Source organism: Mirounga leonina, unplaced genomic scaffold, assembly GCF_011800145.1.
Source record: "Mirounga leonina isolate KUSES-001 unplaced genomic scaffold, KU_Mleo_1.0 Mir_165, whole genome shotgun sequence".
Classification (NCBI taxonomy): domain Eukaryota; kingdom Metazoa; phylum Chordata; class Mammalia; order Carnivora; family Phocidae; genus Mirounga; species Mirounga leonina.
In genome coordinates, this window is record NW_023270415.1 from 73587631 (window position 1) to 73599658 (window position 12028).

At 52.6% G+C, this 12028-nt stretch overlaps 1 protein-coding gene across 1 annotated transcript in view; it reads left to right on the top strand.

Moving 5' to 3' along the window:
• TG (thyroglobulin) overlaps positions 1-12028 on the top strand; it is a 244568-nt gene that overhangs the window by 1826 nt on the left and 230714 nt on the right. The window contains exons 2-6 of the mRNA XM_035011980.1: positions 1025-1146; positions 2843-2951; positions 4300-4397; positions 5781-5984; positions 6353-6512. Of these exons, the coding sequence (XP_034867871.1) occupies positions 1119-1146; positions 2843-2951; positions 4300-4397; positions 5781-5984; positions 6353-6512 (599 nt within the window). The 5' untranslated portion in view covers positions 1025-1118. The remainder of the gene's footprint in view (positions 1-1024; positions 1147-2842; positions 2952-4299; positions 4398-5780; positions 5985-6352; positions 6513-12028) is intronic.

Here is a 12028-nt window from a genome sequence, read left to right on the forward strand (position 1 = left end):
GCTGGTGCTGGTGCTCCTGCTGGGGCTGGAGCTGGGGCTGGGGCTGGGGCTGGGGCTGGTACTGGGGCCAGGGCTGGAGCTGGTGCTGGGCTTGGGGCTGGGCCTGGGGCTAGGGCTAGGGCTGGGGCTGGAGCTGGGGCTGGGGCTGGGGCTGGAGCTGGGGCTGGTACTGGGGCTGGGTCTGCGCTTGGTGCTGAGGTTGGGGCTGGAACTGGTGCTGGGCTTGGGGCCGGGCCTGGGGCTGGGGCTGGGCCTGGGGCTGGGGCTGGGGCTGGGTCTGTGCTTGGTGCTGGGGTTGGGGCTGGGGCTAGGGCTGGGCCTGGGGCTGGGCCTGGGGTTGGGGTTGGGGCTTGGCCTGGGGCTGTGGCTAAGCTAGAGCTACAGCTGGAGTTAGGGATGTTAGAGCCTAGAGCACGTGTGATTCCCCAGGAAGGATGTACAGAACAGGATTTCTTACCCATTGTTAATCCCACTCCCTGACAGTTAAAATAACTGTTGAGTTTTACTTTCTGTACTTTGTATCATGAACATAATAATGATGAAGGTAACCAGTGTTGGGGAGTGACATGCGGGGGCTATTTTAAGCACTTCACCTGTGTTAACACTGGTAATGTTCATGGCATCTCTCCTGGGTAGAACAGCCCACTGTTCTGCAGTTAGGGTCCTTCATCTTTGTGCTGGGTGCAAACCGTGCTCCATCCCAGCCTATCCTGCCCACCCCCCCCCCCCCCGCCCGCCCTGGGATAGCATCTCTCCAGACTCTCGCCAACCCTCCCTCCCACATCCTCAGCAGGGTCTTCCCCGCTAGCCCAGCACCCCTGCCTCCACCTGTCACCAGCCCCTCACCCTGCAGGGTGTTCTGCGGATCTGTCACTCCCTGGCACCGTGTCATCTGCATAATGACAAAATCAGTAATATTAACTGCTAGCTTGAGCACAGACTCTTCAATGTCCTGTTTATTCCCTTACAGCATCCCTAGCAAGTAGGTACACATTATTATTCTCCTTTTACTTCTGTTTTCTAGAGAAGGAGGATGTGCTCAAGAGGATGAGGTGAGTTTTCCATGGTCACACAGGGAGAGGAGTAAAGGAAGGAGCCTGGCTTTACTAAGAGAAAACATGCTGCTTTATAGTCTCTACGTGGAAGGTACAGTTCCTGCTGCCTCTGGGTTGGGGAATCGGAAGTCCTGGGACAGAGGGGGAGAGGAGAATAAGTATGAATAGGAATGTGTGTGTGTATTTGGCTTCCCTCACTAAAATTCTTATATTCTATACTAATGACTTTGCCTGTTCCCTGCCATATTCTCATTGCCTAGAATAATGTCTGCTGCTGGGGGGGCTCTAGAAAATATTGATGGAAGGAAGGAAGCGTGGGAGGGAGGGGAGAAGAAGGAAAGAGGAAGCGAGGAAGGGAGAAAGGAAGGAAGGAGGGCTTGAGGGGGGAGAAGGGAGGAAGAAATGCTTTTTTCCCCCGGAGTTGGGGGGGAGGGGTGATCCTGTTGCACCCATCGCTGTAGAGCTTTGGCCTTCACTTTAGTAAAGATGACTTTCAAAGCCACCCCAGCCCTGTTCTGCTCCACGGAGCCTCAAGGAGAGTCTTGTCCCCCCCTGGCCACACAAGTGTCCTCAGAGGGAGCAGACGCAGGTGGAGGACCCCTTGTGACCAGCAGAGAAAACAGGGCAGGCTCGGCTCCGCTGAGTGCCCGCGGGCGGGGTTGGTGCTATAAAGCCTCCCTGGCCAGAGCCGGGGGTGGGCAGTGGCTTCCACCCCTTCATCCCCAGAAGGGCCCACGAAAATGGCCCTGGCCTTGTGGGTCTTCAGTCTGCTGGGCTCAGCCTGCTCGGTGTCGGCCAACATCTTTGGTGAGTTATGAGCCCAAGGCCATGGAGGAGAGGGTCTGGAGGGAGCTCTCAGGCCGCAGCTCCGAAGTCAGCCAGGCTCTGCCCCAGTGCCTCGGGACATTTGGGATCTCATTCAGTCCTCACAACGTCCCAACGAGGGATTTCAGATGAAGAGACAGAGGTTCAGAAAGGTGGACTGAATTTCCTTGAGGTCACAGAACCAGGGATTGGTGGAGAGCAGATGGGAAATCAGACCTTCCTAATTCAATTTTAGCTCACCCCACCTTTTTAGTGAATTTAGGCACTGGCATTTTTTTTTTTTTTTTTTTAATTCCCTTAGCGATCTCAGGCTGAGGTCATCCATGTGAGGCATTTGAGAAGTAGTCCGCAGGTAGTGAAAAATATAAATTCACCTGTTCACTGAAATAGACATGAGTTCCAGCAGCGGCTCGGCCACTTGCTGGGTGACTTTGGAGAAGTCTAAGCTTCAGTTTTCTTGTTGGAAAAGTAAGCCAGTGACGCCTCTCTCCCGACGAAGTAAGCTCCTGCGTGTCGCATGCTTTCTCAGTGGAGAAGATAGTGGGAGTTACTAATTCATTTGCATTCCTGACCTGGGCCAAGAAGGTGTCCTGCCCACAGGGGTGGCTTGATAAACCCAAGAACACCTTCCTTCTGGTGTTCAGACCTAACCCCACTGAGGCTCAAGGGAACGCGGGGTTTGAGGTTTGACTTTGAATCTTGCCCTTGCCAACTATGTGACCTTGAGCAGGTTCCTGTCACGTCTTAGTGACCCAAGGGTAAAATGCAGACCTCCCTTCCCAGGAGAGGCTGGGGGTTAAATACTTAGAAACGTGTGAATAACTGTCAAATTACAAGTTAGAAGGTGATTGTTGATGATGCCAGAAATACAACCCAGGAGAGCATCTGAGCTTTGGGGAGACCTCTTTGCTACCGGAATCCCATCCACCCTCTTCCCTGTTGAACTGCTTCCTTTTCCCCAGAATACCAGGTGGACGCCCAGCCCCTGCGTCCTTGCGAGCTGCGGAGGGAGGAGGCCTTTCTGAAGGGAGCAGACCACGTTCCTCAGTGCGCAGAAGACGGAAGCTACCAGTAAGGATTCCTGAGCCCTGTGGACTCCTGGGGCCCTAAGAGACCTTAAAGCTTATCCCATCCCCTCCCCTCCACTCTGCGTGGTTCCCTCAGTCTCCCCTGCCTGTGTCCAGGACATGTGGCCACTGTCACTTGGGGGGTGCCCGTCTCCCAGGTCTGTTCCTCAGGCTGATGGACACTGGATAATCTGACCCAGAGCGCCCCGGTCCCTGCTTCATCCCAGCCAGGACCAAGGACTTCCCTTCTTTTCCTGCCAAAACTTGCAGCATAATTGCTTTAATGAAAGGTGTGGGGGGATTGATGCGTTGGCGCCTCCTGTCCTCGGTGGGTGCTCCTGACAAGTCAGAGGTGGGGGGATGCCCAAGCTGCCTGGACTCAGGCCTGCGGCCCTGCCTCCAAGCCCTGCTGAGCCCAGCGATCTGCGCCAGGCGCTTCTGTCTCCCACTGTGAGCTCCTCTCTGGAAGGGGGGTTTGGCTGCCCTAACGTAAATGTGCATCCTGGACTCTCCCTATAGAATGGAGCGATAATCTCAACAACTCCCCAGCAGAACATTCCGGCACAGGAATCGTTTGTGTGGGCCTGACTAGGGGAACCCTGTCCATGGACTGCGTTCTGGGAAACCCCTGTGAAATATTGTCACCTACCTTCATTTTCTATGTGCTCTTAATGCCCCCAGCAGCACCTTACACCTCCCAAGAGTGCAGAGACCCTGTGGTCCGGCCCCTGCTTGGGCATCTGGGAGTCAGAAGGGCACAGGAAGTGACGGGAGGCTCACCTTTGTGGCCCTTATTCATGTTGCTGTTCCCCGTCACTTGCAGTTCCAACCCCCCTGGTCCTCCTCAGGAGGCCTACCTGCGCTTTTCTCTTCACCCCGAGCACTGTTGACCTCCTTCTGCCCCTAGCAGGACCCCTGATCATCCTGCGGGCCTCGTTGCAGTCACCACTTGCCCCGGGCAACCCATGAGTGTGCCTCCCTGTGTAACCCCCGCCCAAGGCTCTGCTCTCCCATCTCCCAGACCTCACCGACGTTTCGCCCGCCCCTGGGCCACAAGGACACTGCCTTTACCCCCTGCAGCGGCTGTGTGGCAGCCACACGGCAGGGCGGGCGTTTGCCACAGACCTTGCAGATGGGATGGCCGGAGGATGGACGGCTGAGATGTCGCAGGGATGAGCAAGACAGGAAAAGGCCAGCTTTGGGGCTACGTCGCCCACCCCTCTCCACTCCATGTCTCCCTAATTGAAACAAATTAGAACTTGGAAGACCCAAAAGGAAGAGGAAAACTAAGCTGGGTTGCGGCTCGGGGCCTCAGTAACGCCGTTCGTGTGGTGTGTCTCTTCTGCCCGCAGGACAATCCAGTGTCAGAATGATGGGGGCTCCTGCTGGTGCGTGGATGCGGACGGCCGGGAGGTGCCGGGCAGCAGGCAGCCTGCTCGGCCCGTGGCCTGTGAGTGCAAGAGGGGGTGTCTGGGGGAAGGAGGGTCCCTGTGACCCGGCAGGCCTCCTTCTGGGCTGCCGGACATTCCTCTTCCAACTGGGATAATAGTCCCACACACGAGGCCCTACTTCCCGCAGGACTGCTATGAACATCCAGTGGGTCCATCAAGTCATTTGTCCAGCAAACAGGTGCTGAGCTGGCCCGCTTTCGGGCTACCTGCCTGGCACCAAGGAAGCTACAGGGCCAGACATCCAAGGCCTCTGGAAGCAGAATTAGGCCACGGACACACCTAGTGTTTTCTCGCCTCAGGTGTTTCTAAAATCTGAGACTTAGGTGAAAATTTCCCTGTTAAAATAATTATTATCATGAGTAGTCAAAGAAACACAGCCCCCCTGTAAAGCATGTCAGAGCTAAGCCTAAAACCAAGGTCAGTGGAAGCTGGTCATCTTTATTTTTTTATTTTTTTATTTTTTTTTTTAAGATTTTATTTATTTATTTGAGAGAGAGAGAATGAGAGACAGCATGAGAGGGAGGAGGATCAGAGGGAGAAGCAGACTCCCTGCCGAGCAGGGAGCCTGATGCGGGACTCGATGCGGGACTCGATCCCGGGACTCCAGGATCATGACCTGAGCCGAAGGCAGTCGCTTAACCAACTGAGCCACCCAGGCGCCCTGAAGCTGGTCATCTTTAAATGGTGATATTGAGCCTGGAACCAAAGATCTCCTTTGAGGAGAAAAGCCCTGTTTGGGGCACGGGGTTGTTCATGGCCAGCCTGGCTAGCCTGGGCAGCAGGCTGGCTCCCAGCACGCTCTGGCTGAATGACCCCGGCCCGGTCCCATGCCCTCACTGAGCTGTGGTCCCTCGTCTGTTATAGGAATGTAGGATCTGCTCACAGGATTTAAGGCACATATCAAACCCCGGGCACACAGTAGGTATTCAGCAGGGGTAGTGATTGTCAAGGTCACTAATCTCATACATCAAGGAGGGCGGTCGTGTTTCGACCCTATAGAAAAAGAGGGAGGCCCAGAGTGGTTCAGGGAGGGTTCCACAACGAGGGTGTGGGCAGGGGTGCGGGAATGCGATCGGACAAGCTCTGTCAGTGCTCAGCCTCCACTCTGCAGTGCCTGGGCTATGGGGGCTCCGGTGGACCTATGGGCCACAGTGGAGGCCGCCCTTCCCTGACCTGGTGCACAGGATGCTGGGAGCAATCCTGGGATAAAGCTGGACAGTCGGAGCGCTGGCCCTGAGCTTTCTGCCAGCTCTGAGGATCCCTGGGTCGTGGGCCCGTCGCTTGCTCTCTGCATAGGGTGGGAAGGACACATCCCTGTCTCCAGGGAGGGAGCCTGATGCTCTCCCTGGAGCATCGTCTGACCCTGCTCCTTGCACCTGTAGGTCCGTCGTTCTGCCAGATGCAGAAGCAGCAGATCTTGCTGAGTGGCTACATGAACGGCACGACCACAGCCTACCTCCCCCAGTGTCAGGATTCGGGGGATTACGTGCCCGTGCAGTGCGACCTGGGGCGGGACCAGTGCTGGTGTGTGGATGCAGAAGGGATGGAGGTGTACGGGACGCGCCAGCCGGGGAGGCCGACTCGGTGTAAGTCTCTGGATCGCTGGCAGCCCACACGTCCCCCGGTGTGCGCAGCTTTCCACACGGAACCGAGACCTCGTCAGGTCTCCCTGGCCAAAGGCGGAGGCCCTGGCCCTCAGTACAGAAACTGAGAGCAGTTTAGGAAGGTTTTATCACTGCTAACATTGCCACGTGGCGAACAATCAGGATTTGCTGGCTGGTTGTTCGAAGCATAAGCATGGAGGGCAGCGAGCGTTGGCAAGTCCCCCGCGCAGGACTCCGTCTCTGTGTGGGGCGGGGTCACGTGTGTAGGGTGAACGTCTGCATCCGGACTGCAGAAGCGTATGCACCTACTCCTACCTAAGCCCTGACATTTCTTCCTCGGAAATGTTTAGGTCCCAGGAGCTGTGAAATAAGAAACCGCCGTCTCCTCCACGGGGTGGGAGACAAGTCACCACCGCAGTGTTCTCCAGATGGCGGATTCATGCCTGTCCAGTGCAAGTTTGTCAACACCACGGACATGATGATTTTTGACCTGGTTCAGAGCTACAACAGGTAAGTGAGCCGGCCTCTGGGGGTATGCCCAATCCTGGGCCATCTCTCCCTATCCCCTGCCAAAGCTCATGCTCACGCCGGGGCTGGGGGTTTTGGGGTTTCAGAGGCACAGTCTGGTGGGGGTTGAGAGAGGCCTCACTCTCATAAGCTGCTGGACATCTAAAGGAACAACAATATGTTTAACAAAACAAGCAAGCTGGCAACAGCCATTCGAATTAAAAATAGGTGAACCCCCCCTCCCCCGCCCCGGGGCCAGGCAGCCCATGGAAATAAAAAGACCAGAGAGCGAAGACATATGTATTGGGATGTCTACTGCATTGTTTCTCACTGTAGCTGAAAACGGGGAACAAAGTGACTGAGAGACCCAAGGTGGGTGGCTGGATAAACGGGCCACCACCCTAAATATTTATGCAGCCGTTAAACAGAATGCTTTGGAACTCTCCCAGTTGATTTGGAGAGAAGGGGCTGCCGCATATATTATGATAATATGATACAAGATACAAGGCGCTCATATGATTTCCTTTTTACCAAGCAAATAAGCACACACCCTTTTACGTGCATAGATGGTGATGCGATTCTGTGTCGGTACAGGATTAGGTGAGCACAGGGCACTGTATGCATCAGCGTATGCTGGGTGGTATATCACCATCTTGGCCACCAGCAGGGTCAAGCTGCTGTGGAGAAACAGGGGTAGGGAGAAGGGAATCCGCGGAGAAGGAGAGAAGATGGCACTCTTGCGAGCATGGGCACGATCATATTTATGCATTCTTGTAAATGGCTTGTATGTAGGCACCTATAAATAAGCGTAAAGATTTAAGTAACAAATGTACAAAGGGAGATGCGTGATAGATCTTGGCCCAAATAATCAGATTGCTTCTGGTTATTTAAGATGGCCACTTGGTCAATGTAAAGGGCCTGCACAGACTTCAGACATGATTGAAACGCCCTGAGGGACATCAGTAGGAGTATTAGTCTGTGAATACTGATGGGAATTCTCTTGGAAAACCTGAGCCTCCGTGTGGCTGGCTTCCAAGGTCACCCATTTCTTTCCCTCTCCAAGAGAGACAATTCCCATGGGCTGTGCCGGGAGGGGTCACAGGCTCGCAGCCTGGCCACGGGAGCTGTCCCGTAGACAAGTCTTATTTGAGCTGTATATTATTTTAAAAACTGGAGCATTTCAAGTTAACTCCATGAAATTTCTGTTTGCATAAGTAAAAATAGCTGAACATCAGCAATTTCTTATGTTTAACTTAATACACAAAATTCTGAATTCCTGAATTCCCCCATGGCCCCAAGAAGCTGGCCTTGAACTGTTCTTTTTTGGACTGATCACACACGGTCCAGCGCTCCAGCACTCCGGGTCCCTCTCAGTCCTGTTGCCTGCTCCTTCCATCCGTGTTACCTGCCTGGCCCCCTTGCATTTGCCCCTGTGATCCTCATTCTAACTCTGCCACTGCTTGGCAATGTGACCTGTTCATTTACCCTCTCTGTGTCCCTGTACTCCAGGGTCCCCATCTGAAATACGGGGTGGGGACACAGGGACTACTCCCAGCGCACTAGGTCCTGGTGAGGATTTAATGAGGCCTCATCTATGAAACCACTAAGACAAATGCAAATTATTATGCATCCATAGGGATGCCTCCCGTATCACCCAGCTGCAACAAATATAAATTAGGTTTTTGGGTTTGTTTTTTTTTTCCTCCCAGGCTTAGAGAATAGCCTGCCTGTGTGCACCTAAGAATTTCCCCAAAGCCCAATTAACTGATATTCATTGATGCAAACCAGTGTGTGCTCAGTTCAAGTTCAACTGGGTGCTTACTCTACACAGGCAATTTGACAACCTTCTGCCTACTTTAATCCTTACAAAAATAATTATGTTCTCTAGCAGACAGATGAGGAATCTGAAACACAGAGGCTAAGGCGCTCACCCTGGGAAGCAGAGTCAGTGGGCGCTAGAACTGCGTGGCTGCGCTTACTATCCCACACCACCTTGATTCAAGTATCTTTCCCTGCAGCATCCAGCACAGAGCCTTGTGCACAGTAGGCCTGCGGTCTATGCTTGTCACCAGTGCGTTCAAGAACTTATTTGCGGGGCCAGCTTGAGGCATAGTTCACAGCTCCTTCCATGAGAGGGCAGTCAAGTTAAATGCAAAAGTTCCAGACTAAGCATCCATTGTTTAAGAGAGACAAACACAAACAAAATTTACTCCTGAAATGGGATCCTTTCCTTTTTGTAAGCAAGCATGTCTCGGGGGGAATTCCGATTTAGGAAGGTCATGGGAAGGGTTGGGCGGTTGGTTACTGGAAGCCCAGCCTTATTCAGGGGTTTCTTGATAAGCCGACCTGGGCAGTGCGAGGCCCCGCTGTTCCACAGGGCACGGGGGAGAGTCTAGATTTCGTCCCTAAGGCTGCAGACAAAATACTGGATGGCCAGTTACATTTGAATTTCAGATAAGCAGGGGGTAATTTTTTAGTATTGGTATGTCCCCGAGATTGCATCAAGGATTTTGAGCCTATGGGGGAAGATTGGGTATATTTTGAATTTAGGAAAGCATGGACTGGCCGGGAAGTGCAGAGGGGGTGCAGGGAGGCAGCTCTGTGGGGTCTGCAGGCTCCTGCTCAGGTCCAGGTGAGAGACCATGTTGGCGAGGACCGAGAGCACGTGATGGAGAGCGCTGTGAGGGGGCGGGAGGGCTAGAGAAACATTGCTGAGGTGGAATCCACAGCAACCGGTGAAGGTGGAGGGTGAGGGAGAGGAAGAGTCAAGCCCACGTCTGGTTTCTAGGTACATGGTACAGGATGAGTTTGGAAAAGGAAAATTGCATGTTTGATTTTGGAATACTGAATCTGAGAGGCTTTCTTTAGGACATTCAAGTGGAGAGCATGAAGCAGCTGACTTATTTGCGTGGGGCCTGGAGGGGAGGCCGGAAACCTATGGCGAGCTCATTTGCCAACCTGCTGTGGGTTCGTCATGTGTTCGGTGATGATTTGCACTTGAGCGTGGCCATAGCTTTTGCCGCTTGAAGCAGGTCCTTTTGCCTTCTGAAGGCCATGGCTAACAACACCTGTTTGGCTGGTGACTTTGAAAACCGTGTCGTGGTGTAGAGTAAGCTTTGCTGGTTCTTCCAACTCTACCCCACCTTCCCTACTGCCTTCACCCAGCCACTAATAGAGAAACGCATTCTGGCTAAGCAGATTGGAGGTCAAGGTTTGAAGGGCTGATGCCACTGCCAGGCCTTTGTGGTCCATGCTAAAACTCAGTTAATTGGTTTATCAGCTCTTGTCCTTAGTGACTAAGCAAACTCAAACTTTCTTAGCAACCAGTCTTACTTGAGATCCTTTGTCACCCATGCAAATCAGATAATCCAGTGAGAAGGATCAGATGCATCTTAGTGTGTGGCAAGGGGACATCATTACAGAACATGTGGAGCAATCTTCGAAGACTGACCATCAGTTACCTTCAAAGGAAACATCCATGATAGGTCCTCCTACTTGAAGGAGCTCTCTTCTGGCACCTAAACTGCTAATTTATTAATCGATGGTTAGACTTCTGGAGGGACTGTCTCTGGGTGGAGTGGAAAATCTGACTGAGTAGCGGGCTCTGCTGCCTGAGCCCAGGGCATGGATGCTGTTCTGCATGCGACTAGGACCAGGTGCCTGGCAGGGCCTGACATTTTGTATTCCACTGAACCTGAGTTGTGATTTCTCTAGCTCTGGGTCAGTCACAGTCTGAGCATCAACTCAGGACTGCCACTCTTTCCCTTGCACTATGATTTTCTTTCTTGAGAACTTTCTTACGATCCTCCTGAGGTTTTGCTTTAATTTAACAGAAGGGACACATCATCAAAATACGTCATTTTTTTTTTTTTTTAAAGATTTTATTTATTTATTTGACAGAGAGAGACACAGCGAGAGAGCGAACACAAGCAGGGGGAGGGGGAGAGGGAGAAGCAGGCTCCCCGCAGAGCAGGGAGCCCGATGTGGGACTCGATCCTGGGACTCCAGGATCATGACCTGAGCCGAAGGCAGTCGCTTAACCCACTGAGCCACCCAGGCGCCCAAAATACGTCATTTTTTTATTTTTAAGGTTTTGTGCTGATTTTCTCTTCTTCCTTTCTTCTGACATGCCCTGAACGGGATAGAAATGGGAAATAGAGGAGATCATAGGGGAGGCAAAATAAGGGTGGAAAATAAGAATAAAACAAGGCAAAGGTTGCTACGTACCACTCATTCTATAAAGTTTTCTTTTCACAAATATAAGGGGCTGCATATTTGTCTCCAAGCACCTTATAACACTTGGAGAAAACACTCTCAGTTATTTGGTTTCCATCAGATAAAAGTAAACCTGTTTTTCAGAATAACACAATTTTTTCTTCTATTGAAGATGGAGAAGTCTTTGTTCCTCTGATCCTCATGAAAGGGACGATGCCATATACCATAGGGTCCTATAGGACTCAACTGTATCCTGCTCCTAACAAAATGGTCTGTTTCCTAAGACCCGTGCCTAGAAGGAGAGTGGGCATGGAGCTTTCAGGAACAGCGTGTTTGTAGTAGAGATGCTTGCGTCCCGACATTCTCCACCGGACCCGTGCCTCCCCCAGCCTCTCAGTTTTTCCTTCTGCCCACACTGTCGTCCTCTGCCCCCATTTTGAAGTTGGAGACGTGCTAATGATCCTTCTAGACATGTTCTCCGTTCTCTCCTTGCCAAATCCTTGTTCTTAGCTTCAGAATCCCACTCCAGACTCACTTCCTCTGGGAGCATTCTTTGGCTGTATACCAGGTTCCAAACCTAGCTGGCCTGAGTATTAGGATGGAGCCTTTCCCCCTTTCCTCTTTGGGTTCAGTTTCAGTAGTTGGACTTTTGTTGGGGTGGCAGGGAAGGGTGGGGATCTAGTAAGCAGGAAGTTGTAAGCATGACAGAGGCCCTCCCATCCTGGCGGACAGGAGAGCACCAATGACAATGGAGAAGCTGCGACTAAGCCATCCTAGTGCCCATGGCTAGGCTGGAGGAAGATTCCAGAATTCAGAGTGGCGATACCGTTTCAGAAATCAGCCACCGAAACCAGATTGTATCAAAGCGGACTTGGGGAACAAAGGAAATCGAGGAAGATTCAGAGTTTGAACTTCCTGTTGATGGCAGGGTGCTCTGCTTCCGAGGCAGCCCCCCATCCCACCAGCTGCTGCTGATGAGAGACCAGGTGCGATGGACTCAGGATGCCAGACCCTGGGTCCGGGCTGGGTGATCTTGGACCAGTCAGCTCACCACTCAGAATCTCAGGGTTCTCATCTGTGAAATGCAGCTTTGGAAGCGTTGTTGTGAGGATTCAGTGAGATTAGAGGGTGCTTGGTGCAGTGTCTGATCGTCCAGAACATGCCCCCCGTTATTATTTTCGGGAGCAGTAATGATCAGCAATGACCCCGTGGGGCTAGGCCAGGGCCGGAGCTCTGACGCGTCTGGCTCCACACCTGAGCTCTTTTCATATCAGGAGTGAGGTCCTTGCTAAAAGCACACAGAG